This window comes from Ranitomeya imitator, chromosome 6, assembly GCF_032444005.1.
Source record: "Ranitomeya imitator isolate aRanImi1 chromosome 6, aRanImi1.pri, whole genome shotgun sequence".
Taxonomy (NCBI): Eukaryota; Metazoa; Chordata; class Amphibia; order Anura; family Dendrobatidae; genus Ranitomeya; species Ranitomeya imitator.
This window is the reverse complement of record NC_091287.1, coordinates 27,753,790-27,769,960: the sequence shown is the minus strand read 5'-3', so window position 1 is coordinate 27,769,960 and position 16,171 is coordinate 27,753,790. Positions and strand designations below refer to the sequence as shown.

The following is a 16,171-nucleotide window of genomic DNA, read 5'->3' as shown; positions in this document are numbered from 1 at the left end:
AGATAACAAATAATGCTTTGTATAGAAAAATGTTTTCGAAACCATAGGGAGAAGGGAGTAATACACTCCGATTCTTAGCCCATATATGGAGAATCCGCCTCCGACACAAGAATGCATAAAAAGTGTGTGGAAGCTTAATAAAACTAGAGATACTTCAGATACAGCCCTGGTGTATTGTGTCTTATCTCTCCGATGCCGTGACGTCATCTCCACGGTGGACTCATCAGAGAGTAGGCCGAGACCTGCGACAACGTGTCTAACAAGATGACCAGTCGATCATACGGCGTGCGCCACTGTGCTACATTTTTCTGCAGCTTCTGTCTCGTTTTTTTAACCCCTAAAGGAGTTGGTGTAAAATGATTCGGCGGGCTCGGCCTTCTGCACGGTGCTAATAAAAACTACAACTTACCACACACAAAGAGAAAAACAAGTCCACACAAAGAAAAAAGTTCCGGATTTTTTTTAAAAAAAAATGGCATCAAAGAACATTTATTGTTTACAAATTCGTGACTTTTTTTTCCCACCAATATAAAACTAAAGATCTATATATGTATATGTGTCTTTTATCGCCATAATCGCACTGACTTGGAGAACTTCGTTCCCAGATCACTTTTAATGCAGAAATACAAAAAAAAAAAAAAACAAGAATAACGGCACAATTGTGTTTTCAACATTTCACGCCATTTTGAAGGGGTTTTTTTTTAGTAAAAGTTGTTACTCACAAAGGGCAAAGTCGACTCGCAAAATAACAAACGTGGCTATCTAGATGGGAAAAAAAGAAAAGTCACGGCTCTCGGAAGAAGCGGGAAAAAAAAACGAAACCGCAAAAGATGGAGTTGGCCGCAGTGGGGCCCGCGCTGTCTGCAGCTCTTTGATTACTGGATGCATGATTTTGGTCGAAAACATCTGCAATTACAAAGATTACAGTCGAGCGCTCGTCTTTATTTTTATTTGCTGCTGTCGTTTTGGGTTTACAGCTCCTGTGCAGCCCTATGTGTTTCCATGGTTACAGACTAATCTGATCCTGCTGTGATATAATAAGGTGTGGGTGGAGGGTCATTTGGGCAGATTTTTCATACATGTATGTTTAGTTTATTTGCAACTGTAACTACATAAATGCATTTGATCTTTTGTCACTGAAGACTGGAAATATGAGAAATTGCTGTGACCCATAGCAACCAGTAAAACAAATCAGACTCCTGCTGGTTGTCTATGGGCAGCAGACACGGTGTTTCTCAGTAGCAGGACACCTAGGCCCATTCTCCTGGAGACAGAGCACCATACTAAGCTGAGTGCACCCTGGTTGCTTAGCAACATCAGATTTGGATTCGTGCGTGACGTATGCGTTCCAACACGAAGCGCGGCGCCTTCAGGTTCCACGCATGCGCAGTATGTCGCGTGCTCGTAGTCGCTTCCGCCAGTCAGTCAGTTCTGCGCACGCGTCTAAACAGGCATTTCCGTTTCCGGCTGACTTGTACAGAGACGGGAGTTGAGGCGCCGGTGTGTGAGCGGCTGAGTCCGGTCTGGTTTGTCCGGGATGAGTACCGAGAAGAAACCCCAAGTGGATCTGGGTCTCCTGGAGGAGGACGACGAGTTTGAGGAGTTTCCTGCCGAAGGTGAGCAGTAGAAGGAGGATGAGGCCTGGGGTGACTCAGGAGGATGGAGGGGGTGATCCTCACAGCTTAGACAGGCCTGTGTTAACCCCTTCATGCACCACATACTACACAGCAGTTAACCCCTTCATGCACCACATACTACACAGCAGTTAACCCCTTCATGCACCACATACTACACAGCAGTTAACCCCTTCATGCACCACATGCTACACAGCAGTTAACCCCTTCATGCACCACATGCTACACAGCAGTCCAGTCGCCGGTTTCTGAGGTGGGACTACAAGTACCAGCCTGCCCTGTATGATGGCCGGGTCATAGTGCCGCCTGCCCTGTCGTCCTTCAGCCGCCCATCGCTCCCCATACAGTTTTGGGGGTGTCGATGGGTCGTGGTCAGCACCGTGATTCTCACCATTCACCACAATGAGGACCCCACCAAGGAGTCTGTATGTTCTCCCCGTGTTTCTGGGGATTTCCTCCAACAGACATAGTGATGGGGAACGTAGATTGTGAGACCCGATGATGGCTGGAAAGCGCTGCAGTATATGATGGCGCTATATAGGGGAGTAACATAAATAAGTCCCCAAAAGGAATAAGATAAAAGGTAAAAAATATATATAAATGTGAGACCCCCCCCCCCCAATCCCCCTTGTACTGATCCCCATCCATCTGTAAAAAGTCAGAGAAGAATATGATCCGTCCCACAAAGTAAACACAGTGATGAGATACAAAACCGTCCCGATGGCTGATTATCCAGAAACTGCAATAATAATAAGTTTATGAACCCCAAAATGGCATCAGTGAGGAGATCAGCTCGCCCCCCACAAAGCATCTACAGACAAATGGTGTTGGGTCTCAGCATCTTGTGTTTGCAGCCCCTCTCCGGCGGTTTATTTCAGTGTTGGAGTGACGCTAATAATGTAAGATCCGTGCACCCTCTATACTCGCCATAACTGGTCTCTGCGCCGCTTCGGTCGCGCTATCTTGTGACTTCAACTTGTGACTGAACGGGAAGCCGGAGGCAACAGACACAAGTGTAAGTTTAGGAGAGGCAGAGTGAGGATCTCAGAGACTTAGGAGTTGTGACCTCCGGCTCGTCCAGCAAACACTGGAGCAACCGGCAAGTCACAAACTGCTGGAGACCCACATGATGGTGGTGTGTAAGTGTGAGACCGGGGGCCGTGACATTAGTGTCACTACTCTGGAGTGGGACTTTCAATACAGACAATGGCAGATTTTTTTTTTCTTCCCTTTCTTCAGTACAGGATATTGTAAGATGAATGGTGTCATTCAAAAGAACAACTCATCCCGCAAGAAAACAAACCAGCTCTTTTATGGCTATGTGTGCAGAAAAATAAATAAGTTATGGCTCCTAGAAGGGAATACGTCAGCAGGTTTGTGTTATTTATTCTGAGTGCAGCATGATTGTAGGGGCAGAGACCCTGAGTCCAGCGATGTTAGTTACTCGGCTGCTTACTGTCATTTTGATAGTCACATTTTTCTCTGCTGCAGATCTAGCATAGCTCAGAATGCTGAGCTGTGTGTAATCTTGCCCACACCACTGATTGGCTGTTTTCTGTGTTCGATGTATATTGACAGCTGCTAATCAGTGCTGGGGGCATGGTTGGACCAAGAGGCACGAGTCATCTAGTCCTGTAGTGATAATCTACTGCTGATAAAACACTGATTTTGACACTGGAAAGTGATACACTCCTGGAATCAGGGTCTCTGTCCCAACATTATGCTGCTCTCAGATTACATATAAAAACCTGCTGACCGAATCCATTTAAGTGGTTTAAGAAGTGAACACGGTTTTATATTGCTTCTAAGTGGGGATGTGATCACTTGAAGTTGGAGGTTGCACTACAAAGGCTTTGTGATGTCACGTCTTTTCTGGGTGCTGTCACAGGAACCTGTCATCGTTACAGGTCGTCTTGTTGCATTGATGATGGACACTGGTTATGGGCAGGAATCTTAAGGTCTTAGCCCAGTTTAAGGCTGTGTGCCCACGTTGCGTTTTTTGCCGCTGTGGAAACGCATAAAAACGCTTAAAACCACATTCCCATGCAATCCTACGAGATTCCGTGGTTGCTGTGCTCATGCTGCGGTTTTTCCCGCTGTGGAATCGCATAGCGGTAAAATCCGCAGCATGTTCATTATTTCTGCTGAATTGCCACAGTTCCGCAGCCATAGGATTGCATTGAAACACTCAGTTTACGCATGTGGCTATGCCCACCATGTGTAAAGTCAGCGCTTCATGTGCTGATGGTACGAAGGTCTGGAGGACAGCAGACTCTCCACGAGGACCTTGGGAACCATATTTCTGTGTAAAAAAAAAAAAAAAAAAAAATTAAAATTAAAAAATAGTGATATACTTACATTCTGATGTCCCCTGGAGTCCTCCCGGCTCTCCGCGGTGCACGCAGCGGCTTCCGTCCCCAGGGATGCATTGCACGAATCACCTGGGATGACGTTGCGGTCAGGCCACCGTGAAGTCATAAAGGTCCTTCACGCAAAGCATCCCTGGGAACGGAACGTACCGGGAGCGCCGCTGAGGAGATCGGGGGCCGTCAGAAGGTGAGAATAACCCTTTTTTTTTTTTTTTCATTATTTTTAACATTCTATCTTTTACTATTGATGCTGCATAGGCATAAAAAGTTGGTCACACTTGTCAAGCACTATGTATGCTTGTGTGACCAACCTGTCAATTACATGCTTCAAATCGCTTGGAAAAGCGCAAGCATTCTGCAAGGTAAAAACGCTTGTAAAACTCTTGTTTTGCAGGAAAACGCATGCGAATTCCGCATGCGTTTTACCCACGGCAGGGAGTTGCGGAAATGCTGTGGACATTTCCACAGCATTTCTGCAACGTGGGCACATAGCCTAAAGTGGGTTTTCCACTTTCAATTAAGGGGTCCCAAAGCTATAGCACTCGCCCTACACAGATCCAACATTGGCTCCCTGCTATTGTTCCAGTCCGTGGTTTGTCTGCAGCGGGGACATCGTGACTACAGCACACATCACCGCTGCAATCAATCACTGCAGTTGGCAATTGAGATCTGGTGTTAGAGGACACTATTTTTTTTATACTTTGAAAATGCCCCCATGGTGTTTTTAGAATAAAAAAAGAGATACTCGGCTAGCAGACCCCCTGCCGTTCCTCTACACCCCCCCCCCCCCCCTGTTTTCTCCTCCTCTTCTAGCTGGCAAGTCCTGACATCTTTTGCCAGATAGCAACCACTGATTGGCCGCAGCGGCTACATGATGTTCCCTGCTGGATGGGGATCTGGGAATACTGGAAGGGAAATAATTGAGTGTCTGTAAAAATTTTGCTCAGTTTTCATTTTTCTATTGCTGGCTGCAGAATGGGTTAAAGGGGTTATCCAGGACTTTACTTTTTCTGTAGGGCTAAGCACTTATCAGTAGGTAGTTTGTTTCTAACTACTTGACTGCAATGGTCTCTCCTGGCTTACAGCAGTGATGGACCACTCCTGCCTCCTGTGATACCCCTTCGACACAGCAGTTCCTTCTCTCCCGCACTGTTCTGTCGATTGGGGTGTCACTGCCGACGTCATGTTGATTGAAAGCTGTTTCTGCATAACACTGCAGTGAACCAGCTGTCAATCATCATGATGTTGGCAGTGGCGTCCCACCGACAGCAGAAGAGAAGGATCTGCTCTGTTGATGGGGTGTCACAGGAAGCAGGAGAATGGCTGGCAGAAGCGGCCTGTGGCTGCTCCAATCCAGGAGAGCTTGTCTCAGGGCAGAATAGGCATGTGGTTGGCAACTATTAGTTCCACAGGGAAAAAAATGAAGTCCCGGATAACCCCTTTAATGAGTAATTAGAATCCACTAATGAGCTCATTCTCTTATCTTTCTTTTTCTGTGCTCCCCTTAGCTTATTTTTGACTACAGGCTATATCAAAGTTGTACGTGCAGAGATACGAAGCCAAAGATGATGCACAATAATTTTATGGGAACCCAATTGCAAAAAATATTATTTTTAGCCCCAAATACGTGCACTTAAAAAGAAAAAAAGACAACCCCTTTAATTTTTTTTTTCATATAATGACCTGAAAAATGGGAAAATAATAAAACTGGATTTTTTTAGTTTTTCTTTGCTTTTACATCGTTCTCGCTCATCACATATATAGAAAAGATGAGAAATAGCGCGCCGGCAGTGACACTTGCATCCACCGATCTGTGAGTGACAGGTCGGTGACTGGACGCTCCCTACCTCTCCGCGTCACCTCCCCAATAATCCCTAAATAAACTATTGTCTCTGGTTTCTCCTCCGGAAATGAATAACAGACGTTATGGTAGTAAAGTGATATAATGCTTATACTCTATCATTATCGTCACGGAGCGGAGGCCACACTGATATTGTGTGGGATCTTCTGGGCCCACGTGTTCTGTAGAAACGAAATGTTGCAGCCTTGCAATGAATGGAGCCAATGTAACCTCCGCTGCACTTATTCTCAGGGGGTCCCAATAGGTCAGCCCCCCAGTTATCACAAAGTGATCCCTGATCCTCCTGTATTGATTTCTCCACAGAATGGACCGGCTGTGATGAGGACGAGGACGCTCACGTTTGGGAAGATAACTGGGACGATGACAATGTAGAAGACGACTTTTCCAATCAGTTAAGGTAACAAAATACAAGATCTTTTGGATATTATTGGTGACCGTGGTCCATCCTGTGACTGGTAGTATACAAGTCTAAAAAGTTCTCTCATGATAGTTGGAAAAGACCTACAACTTCTTAAGATTTTTGGTATATCAATTCTGGACCATTTTCAGGATCTCTGCTTTCAGTCAATGAATAGTAACATTCGTGTTCTCACTCAGAGACTGAAAGCTGCTGCCGCTGAGGATCGGCTTCACTTGTGTCCATCCACTGGAGCATTTCACCTCCTCTGGTACATTGTAACAAACCCTCTGGATAACGTTTTGTGCAGGGGGTTGTTCAGACCCAGAGGTGATCTGAAAGATTCGCAGGGCCATCGAGCTTAACGCCATTTTTTGAGGGGCGTAAATTAAAGTAAATCTATTGGATCCCTTTTGAGCTCACCCTCTGGGACGACCCCCATGTGCTCGTGATCAGACCTAGTCTGTGCATAGGCAGTAATTGTGGTACAGCCTCTTTTAGCGCTGTTTCCCGCTTCCTTTTGGATAGGTTGCGGTCACTGAGCCACAGCTGATTGTTGGGGAAGGGGCCGTAAGTCAGATACTCAGAAAACCTCTTTTTGATTTGGTTGCTGGTCTCGCTCCTCTTTATTCTCAGACGTACCTTTCACATCTCGCACACTTATGTTTTTCAGAGCTGAACTAGAGAAACAAGGATACAAGATGGAGACGGCGTAGCCGGGTGGAACATGGATCCTTTATTATTAATTATTCTTTGTTGTTTTTTTACAATAAATACTTTTTGCCGTTAGATTCGTTTGCTGTCCCTCCGGGATAAACTGCGGCGTCCGCTGCCACCAGGTCGCTTCCTGCGTGATACCTTAGAGATTGCACGAAGGCGCATGTATACGTATAGCTACAATGGCGGCCGCAGGGACGGAGTGTGCTGACCTTGTGTAGGGCAGTGACCCCCGTGCACTTCTATGATGTTAGTAAGGACAGGGACAGTGTCTTATTGTGAAGACGAGTCATGAACTAAGAGTTAGTGGAAAGGGCCTCTACCGCCTTCATAAGAGCAAACTTGAATGTAATAAACAGAGAACTAACGGGATCAGGTAAAAGGAGACAGAGGTTACAGTGGAAACTGTCCCCAGCAGCACAGAGTGTTTCAGATTGTGATGATTGGTTCCATTCAGATCCAGGGCTCTATTTTGCGATCCACCCTCGCTGTTAGACCGATCAGATGAGTTGTAGTTGTAGTCGTCCCCCAGATCTGTCCTGTACGTCTGAATGGGGTTGTTTGCCGCATGAGATCCCATCGTTAAGCTTCCACAGTGCACTCTTATTGGTGCAGAGAAACTCGGGGGGTCTTCCCATCTTGTAAAATGATGGGTTTAGGATGTCTGATCAGTGGTGGTCCAACCTCTGGTGCCCAACATTCTGAGAATAAAGAGGCCCCAGCATAGATTTAGCTCTGCGACCCTTGTATTTCCCTGTGCAGCAGGTAACCAAGATTTCCACTATACAGGGAAACTCTGCTCAGTCAGTGCGGCAGCCCTTTCATTACACAGATCGGTGGGAGTCCCGAGGTCAGAACCCCAGAACCAAAAAGTGAGACAAGATGGCAATCTGATATGATTGAGCAAAAAGATCGGCAGAATCCTGGTCTGGCGGCCGAGTCTGTAGACAGCCGCACCAGAGCCCTGCGGGCCTCGTCCAACCTGCTGGGATCCCTGATGCCACTTCTGATTAGTAGATCCGGCCTGACATACGCATTGTTGTAGCACCAAGCTTTGATCTTTTATTTTTTTTTCTGGCTCATTTCTAGAATCCAATATTAGATCCATGTGTTCAGGAGGTTGTCAGGTATAGACGGCCCATTTTTATATGACCCTTAGGAAATTTTGGGCTCCCCTATAAGCCATAGTGGCTACAAAGAGTGTCTGGAGGACCCAGTACCCTATACACTACACAGCTAAACCAATGAGGACTCTGTAATACGCGGTGTTCCCTGCGGGGGCACTGCAGCCATATTGAAGACTGCCAGGTACCCAACAAATTAGTGGGTGGGGCCTTCATTAATTAGGTATCGTCCAATCAGGCCTAATTTTACCTTTGTGGCCAGATAGACTATGGAGATAAACTATGTGGCGATCTTTCTAGACACAGATGTGACACATAAGATCTCGGCACATCCTAAACTGTTGGTCCGATTTTTAGCCACAAACTTTTTTTTAAATATTTTGTGTTACAAAACCTACGTTCTGAAAAATTGTATAAACGACGCCCATGAGTGTAAAATGCCTGAAAATATAGGGATTTTATGTGTGTGTGTGCGTTTGACCCCATACCTCTGGCCGTGTAAGGGTTAAGGCAGCAATACGGGGGATCTATGCTTTCAGCTTTGCAAATTTTTATCAGAAAAGAGAAGAAAAAAAAAATCCCCCTCCTGTCGAGCCTTCCTCTCGGCGGAGAGGCCTACGTGTGTCGCCTGACAAGTTCCCAGCCGCAGTAGTTCTAGCGAGGAGCTAAAAGAACGGAGTACAGACCCCGGGGAGAGAGGGACGGGGGCCACGTTTTGCAATGAAATTATGGCCGATGTGGTTTTTTTTTTTTCTTTTTTTTTGGAACACAAACCCCCCCGATCCGCACTTCAATTACCCTCGTCCATAACCTCCATTACAGAGCAGATATATGGGAACTCGGGATGGGGTCTGTCTCCTTCCTGCCGGCGGCTCTAACCTATGCGGCCGCTCTGTATTCAGCCCTCGCGGTCACGCTCCGTGTGATTGCTGTTAGCGATTCCTGAAGAGATGGCGCCGATGCCGGCTAACTAATGAAACCTGAATTGGTCCCACCGCCGTTTAGCTCAGCGGGGTTAAAGATGGAAAAATAAAATATCTAATTTATCGGAGGATGGGAGGAAGATTGGATGTGCACAGAATACAATATAGACTGGTGGATAAAAGCCGGGTTGTGAGCCGGACCGTCGTTTCCCCTCATTAGGTGGCCGCCCTGGCACCGCTGTGCCTAATTGTGCGCATTTACAAATGATGCTATGATCGCGGCTCTGTTAAACAACGCCGGGCACAAAACACAATGCAGTTCCCTGCCAAGGCTGCAAATGTGCGGAGATTGTACATGGGAGGCGTCTACGTGGGCAACTAGGGGGAAAAAAACCTACTTGTTAGTGTCTTGCTCCCGTCATGTTCATCCTGTGCTGCCTGGTTCACAAAGAGAATTCAAGGTTTGCAGTGTATACTGACGTTTCCATAAGAGAGGTGACAGATGTGTCTATATTACTGTGCCGCCTTTTTTTTTTTTTTTAAGGTTTGTGGAAACTGGAGAATTTTTTTTTTTCTCTATAGAATATAGAAAAAGGTTTTAGAAGTGGAAATTATTTTTCCAGCAGCGAAACTCAGAGATAGGACCGTGTAGTGTTCAGTCTGGGCTACCTGGTTCATGAAAGGAATGCGAAAGTTTCAGTGAGCGCTGGCATTCTAGATTTATGTGTTGGAAATGAAACTGGGGGGGAGGAATCGTCTTTTATCCACCTCCATTCACACCAACGGAATACATAGATGACGATGGATGACTCCGAGGCATTGCTCCAGCGCTGAGAACGATATGCTAATGAGGATGGAAGTGCGTTGGGGGCAGACTGGTATATGGGAATATTAGATTCCTCGCCCCCATCCGTTACTCTGATGACCGCTTTACACCCCTGTGCATTATCTCCGCAGCTTCATCAGTCTGGATTGCCTTCCAGTGAACAGGTCGACTTCTCCTCATGGAGTCATTTTTGGAATCGCCAATCTTAAGTAAGTGTTTTTGGCCATCAGATGTGTTTTGCGGAGGCCGTGATGGCGCACATTTCCATGTAGCGCTAAGCCCAATTCCACAACTGTTCTAAGCGCTCGTTCACACTTGCAAATAAATCAAACGATCGCGATCAGATAAAACAATCGGATTGCATTCGGACCAATATTATTCTATGATTCTGTGCTCATCTGCAGATTTGTTACTCAGCGCTGAAAACCCTTCACCATGCAAAATTCAGATCGCACCCATACAAGTCTAGGTGCGTGTGAAACATCGAACTGCACTCGGATGTCACCCGAGTGCAGTGCAATTCCCTCGGACACCAGCAGCAGAGGAGATGGAGACATTACTTTCTCAGTCTCCTTCGCAGCTGAGCGCAATTCTCTGATACAAGAGGATCGGAGCACTTACACTTGGATGACGCTCGCTGCAAAGCAAGAGCTGAGTGTCAGGATATCGCATCCGATGCTCTCACGATAATGTGACTCCGAGTCCGACCTAAGCCAGACTATGGCAAGAACCATTCAACTAAGTCCATCAAAACGTCAAGCCCTGAAGGTCAATCCGGAGAATTGCTAGAACCTTGAAGGTATCCCCAAGCGTTCATTCCACATTCATGGGACATTACCCTGCAAGTGTTGTGGCTGTTGAGCAGGTCCGAGACATACAGCCGTGAACATATTTTTTGAGCACTCTGAAGACACTCGGATAGCACCTGAACATGGCGGATAACGCCTTATCCCAGCACGCTCACTCATCACTTGTTTTCTCAACTTTGTCACATCGGATTACTACCAGGCAGGAATGCAAACATACCACTAATTCCAGTAGTAAAATCGTCCCGACAGGCACAACGCTCACGTTTCATGTCACTTGCTTGTGATTTGGCCGTTTTGTTTTTGTTTTGATTTTTAACCACATTGAAGCTCCAAAATTTTGAATCCACAAGTTTCACGAATATCTGATCGCATTTCCCAGTATAGTCGTGTCTAAGCGAAAGCTGCCATACCAGATACTGCCTGTAGCAAAGAGTGGCACTGGTTTTAGGAAAAAAATCTTTTTAAGTCTCTCTATTTTCACTTTTTTTTTTTTTTTTTTGCAGGATCTGTCTAGGTTGTGAGAAAGCATTTTTTTTTGTCATTTTTTTTATGCACATGCATTTTTTTTGTTTTCTTTTATACACTTTTTTTTTTTGTAGGTTCGTACACAAGCGGTGTTTTTTTTTTTGTGGTGTTTGTTTTTCCTAAAGAGGAACTAATGGGAAACAGCAGAAAAAAATACACATGTAGTGCATACGGCGTCTGGGGGAAAAAAAACATGAGGATTCCAAAATATGGACCTAAAGTGTGAAAATAATATCTGCATGTGAAGCCTCCCTGGCTGTCATTTACCGCTCTCCTTCGGCAGTGACTGACTCCTCCTGAGGTGCTTCGTGCACTTGGCCAAGATAAATTTGGGATCTGTCATCAATCACATACTGGAGCTTTCTTTTTTTTCTAAACTGTAGGGTTTTAAAAAAAATACCAGAAAACACACATACAAAATGAAAAATACCAACGAAAAACATTAAAATGAAAGACGCCCACACAGTCCTCAGTCCTGTATGATCGTCCTGAGTTGTGCGGATTGGTGCAGCGCCCTCGATGCGAGTGGCCCAGCTGTGTTTGTATTTGGTTACGTCCCCCCTGGTTTACCTGCTTCCATAGCTCAGATATCCACCATCTGTCAGTATACGGTATATACAGGAACCAGGAGACTGCACCTGGGTGAAATGTGGTGAAACAGGAAGATGAGTTTGAACATTCAGGCTGTCCATGGAGGACAGAACAGTCACGAAGACTATTTTTGTTATAAAGACCTTCAGCTCGATCTTGAGTCATGGTGACTTGATGGATGAATGCTCTGTAGGAAGTTTAATCTTGTGCAAGCCTAGATAGGTCCACCAGGGTCATCTCCGGTGTTATCTTGATAGTATCAAGCCATCGAGTTGCTGGTCTTCCTCTTCGGACTGCCATCATGGGACTTGATAGATAAACGCTCTATAGAAAGATGGATCTCGTGCAGCCTAGATAGGTCCACCAGGGTCTTCTCCAACAATATCTTGATAGAATCAAGCCATAGGGTTGCTGGTCTACCTCTTGGGACTTCCATCATGGGACTTTTTGTGATGAATGCTCTGTAGATAGATGGATCTTGTGCAGTCTAGATAGGTCCACCAGGGGCTTCTCCGGTGTTTATCTTGATAGTATCAAGCCATCAGGTTGCTGGTCTTCCTCTTGGGCAGGGGTGTCAAACTGCATTCCTCAAGGGCTGCAAACAGGTCATATTTTCAGGATTTCCTTGTACTGCACAGGTGATAATTTAATCACCTACACACACAATGATTACAGCACCTTGTGCAAAGCTAAGGAAATCTTGAAAACACGCATGGTTTGCGGCCCTCGAGAAATGCAGTTTGACACCCCTGCTCTTGGGACTTCCATCATGGGACTTTTTTGGGATGAATGCTCTGTAGAAAGATGGATCTTGTGCAAGCCTAGATAGGTCCACCAGGGTCATCTCCGGTGTTATCTTGATAGTATGAAGCCATCAGGTTACTGGTCTTCCTCTCAGGTCTTTCATCATGGGACTTGATGGATGAACGCTCTGTAGAAAGATGGCTCTTGTGCAGCCTAGATAGGTCCACCAGGGTCTTCTCCGGCGTTATCTTGATAGTATCAAGCCATCGAGTTGGTCTTCTTCTGAGGACTTGATGCCAATTAGTGATGTGCAAATGTTCTCAAATAAGTTGTTATTTGAGCATGCTCGTGTGCTAACCGAGTGTCTGCGCTGTGCTCAAATAATATGTTCAAGTCCCCGCGGCTGCATTTCTCGCGGCTGTTCAACAGCTGCAACACATGCAGGGATTTCTTGTTTATTAGGCTATCCCTGCATGTGTTGCGACTGTCAAACAGTCATGAGACATTCAGTCGCGTGGACTCAAACATATTTTTCGAGCACATCGAAGGCACTCAGCACTCGAGCGTGCTCGAATATCACCTTATCCCAGCACATTCGCTCATCATTAGCGCCATTGCAAAAATGCTCGTTTGCTTTTATTGTACTTTTTGGAGTGAAATGTCACACAACCGTTTCACTTAGCTTTAAAATGTTTTAGGTGAAAACAAAAAAAAAACCAAAAGATGAATGAAACACAATCGTGTAAACATTTTGCAGCATTTCGAAAAGTCTCAAACGATGAAGTAGCCGAAAATATCAGGCTAATGAAAACCAAGCACAGATTGTCAAGCAGAGGTTGGAAAAAAAATCAATAATGAATTTGGTGCAAATGAAAATATGATTAAAAAAGGAAACTTTTAATAAGAAAAAATGATGAAACATGAACAGATAGATGACCACATAGGAGAATAGGTAGGAGGATGGATGGATAGGTAGACAGATGGATAGGTAGACAGATGGATGATAGATATGAGAAAATAAATCAAGGGCAATGGGATTTGGTCTGGGAATCTCATACATCTAGATAAATGTTGGCTATGAGACTAGATAGGATCACAGTGTGGTTGAGATGCTTGTGACGTCATCTGTCAGCACAGACAATGTGCAGGTCCCGTTTTTGAAGTCCCATTGTAGGTCATTTACTGGCCCGGAGGGTCATCTTTTTTTTGTCAGTGGAACAAAGAAAAAATGTATTAGCCATGAGGAATGTGGACCGGCCGCGCTCCAGCCATTGTTTGGCGCTTGTAAAGTTCAGCTTGTTCTACGGTCACAGATTAGAGAAAAGATGAAAGCTTCCCTCTGACACCTAGGCAGGTTCACATGTTTAACATTTCTGCCCTGGGGATGGCTAAGTGTGGTGCAAACACTGACATATCTGACAGAGGCGTCTGAGCCTTCCTTACTGTAATATTTGGTGAGGATAAACACCATTGTTTACATCACCTAACATGTGAAAATGTATGAAAGTGAGATATCGAATAGTATAGAATCACGAAAGATAGTGAAATCTGCCAGGTTCCAAGAATGCTTCCAAATAAAGTGGATTCAAAGTGAATTGAAGGTATTGCAAAGCCCATAATTGGCTCGAAAGGACGTGTAACACTCTGAGGTCTCCTAGGACTGTATCCAGCCCCTGAGACATAAACAGAGTCTTAGTAATGTACAAGTTGCCTCACCATATAAACAGATGGTAACTGGTAGCAACCAACAGCCTGTTTAATAACACACTGCTGTGACAGACGTTTTCTGCTTTTTAAAATTAAACATCGCCCCAAAATGGTCCCTTTTTTTGAGGCAAATTCCTGTGTTTATACACATGTGGTTTATAGAAAAGAAGTCATGGCTTTTTCACAAGCAGTTGTCTAAAAATTATCCCTTTTTTGTGGAGGTTTATTGTTTGGAAAATGAAAACCATGTCTTTTTTTAACAAGCCATTCTAAAAGTATCCCTTTTATGAGAGCAGTACCAGGTTTGCTGTTTGGAAAATAAAAAGCAATAGTTTATTTTTTTAAAAACCTATCCTTTTTTTTTTTTTTTTATATAGAAGTTTCAATTTTTTTTTATATTTACCCTGTCTAGGATCAGGTAGCAGCAGTATAGTATATACAGTGGCATGTAAAAGTTTGGGCACCAATGGTCAAAATTACTGTTATTATGAAGAGTGAAGCAAGTTGAAGATTAAATTATCACTAAAAGGCCTAAAATTAAAGATGGCACATTTCCTTTGTATTTTAGGCCAAAAATAAATGTATATAATGTCTTTTTTTTTTTTTTTTTCATTTTGAAAATTACAGAAAGGAAAATTTGCTGATGCAAAAGTTTAGGCACCCACGGAACTTTGTTTGCTCGGAGAACTTTGGTTTCAGACCTCAATTAGCCTGTTAGGATTATGGCTTGTTCACTATCATCGTTAAGAAGGGCCAGGTGATGTAAATTTCCCAGCTTTATAAAACCCAGCCTCCTCCAACCTTGTGTAAAAAAAACAAACTGCAGCCATGGGTTCTTCTAAGCAGCTGCCCAGCACTCTGAAAATGGTAGAGGCCCACAAAGCAGGGGAAGGCTATAAGAAGATAGAAAAGTGTTTTCAAGTTGCCCTTTCCTCAGTTAGAAATGTAATTAAGAAATTGCAGTTACCAGCAACAGTGGAGGTCAAGATAAGGTCTAGAAGATCAAGCAAAATTTCAGTGACAGCTGCTCGTAAGATTGCTAGAGAGACAAATCAGAACCCTTGCTTGTTTGCGAAAGACCTTCAGAAAGATTTAGCAGACTCTGGAGTTGTACATTGTTCTGTTCAGAGACACCTGCACAAATATGGCCTTCATGTAAGAGTCATCAGAAGAAAACCTCTCCTGCATCCTCACCATAAAATTCAGCCTCAGAAGTATGTAAAAGAACATTATGTACATTGTTCTGTTCAGAGACACCTGCACAAATATGGCCTTCGTGGAGAGTCATCAGAAGAAAACCTCTCCTGCATCCGCACCATAAAATTCAGCGTCAGAAGTATGCAAAAGAACATTAAACAAACCTGATGTATTTTGGAAACAAATCCTGTGGACCAATGAGGGTAAAATAGAAGTCTTTGGCCACAATGATCAAAGGCATGTGTGGCGAGAAAAGGGCACAGAATTTCAGGAAAAAAAACATCTCACCAACCATTAAGCATGGGGGAGGATCAATCATGCTTCGGGGTTGTGTTGCAGCCAGTGGCACGGGGAACATTTCACGGGTAGAGGGAAGAATGGATTCAATAAAATTTCAACATTCAATCTTTGATGCAAACATAACACCATCTGTAAAAAAGCTGAAGATGAAAAGAGGAAGAGGATGGCTTCTACAAATGGATAATGATCCGAAACACATCACAATCCACTATAGACGACCTCAAAAGGAGCAAACTGAAGGTTTTACAATGGCCCTCACAGTCCCCTGATGTGAACATCATTGAAAGTCCGTGGCTAGACTTCAGAATAGCAGAGGATGCAAGACGGCCCCGGAATCTCACAGAACTGGAAGAATTCTACAAGGAAGAATGGATGAAAATCCCTCAAGCAAGAAATGAAAGACTCTTGTCTGGCTACAAAAGTGTTTACAGGCTGTGATACTTTCAG

The 16,171-nt window shown here is 44.5% G+C and overlaps 1 protein-coding gene across 1 annotated transcript; it reads left to right on the top strand.

Annotated features, from left to right (window-relative positions):
* Window positions 1-1,442: 1,442 nt before the first annotated feature.
* On the top strand, window positions 1,443-7,050 carry SEM1 (SEM1 26S proteasome subunit). Its single transcript, XM_069729360.1, has 3 exons — window positions 1,443-1,616; window positions 6,168-6,261; window positions 6,935-7,050. The coding sequence occupies exons 1-3, from the start codon at window positions 1,538-1,540 to the stop codon at window positions 6,975-6,977; spliced, it is 216 nt and encodes a 71-aa protein (XP_069585461.1). The 5' UTR covers window positions 1,443-1,537; the 3' UTR covers window positions 6,978-7,050.
* The last annotated feature ends 9,121 nt before the right edge of the window (window positions 7,051-16,171 follow it).

Coding starts and splice junctions, on each gene's coding strand:
- SEM1 (XM_069729360.1), top strand. CDS start 1,538: ATGAGTACCGAGAAGAAACCCCAAGTGGATCTGGGTCTCCTGGAGGAG. Junction 1,617..6,167: donor TGAGGAGTTTCCTGCCGAAG/GTGAGCAGTAGA, acceptor ATTTCTCCACAG/AATGGACCGGCTGTGATGAG. Junction 6,262..6,934: donor GACTTTTCCAATCAGTTAAG/GTAACAAAATAC, acceptor TATGTTTTTCAG/AGCTGAACTAGAGAAACAAG.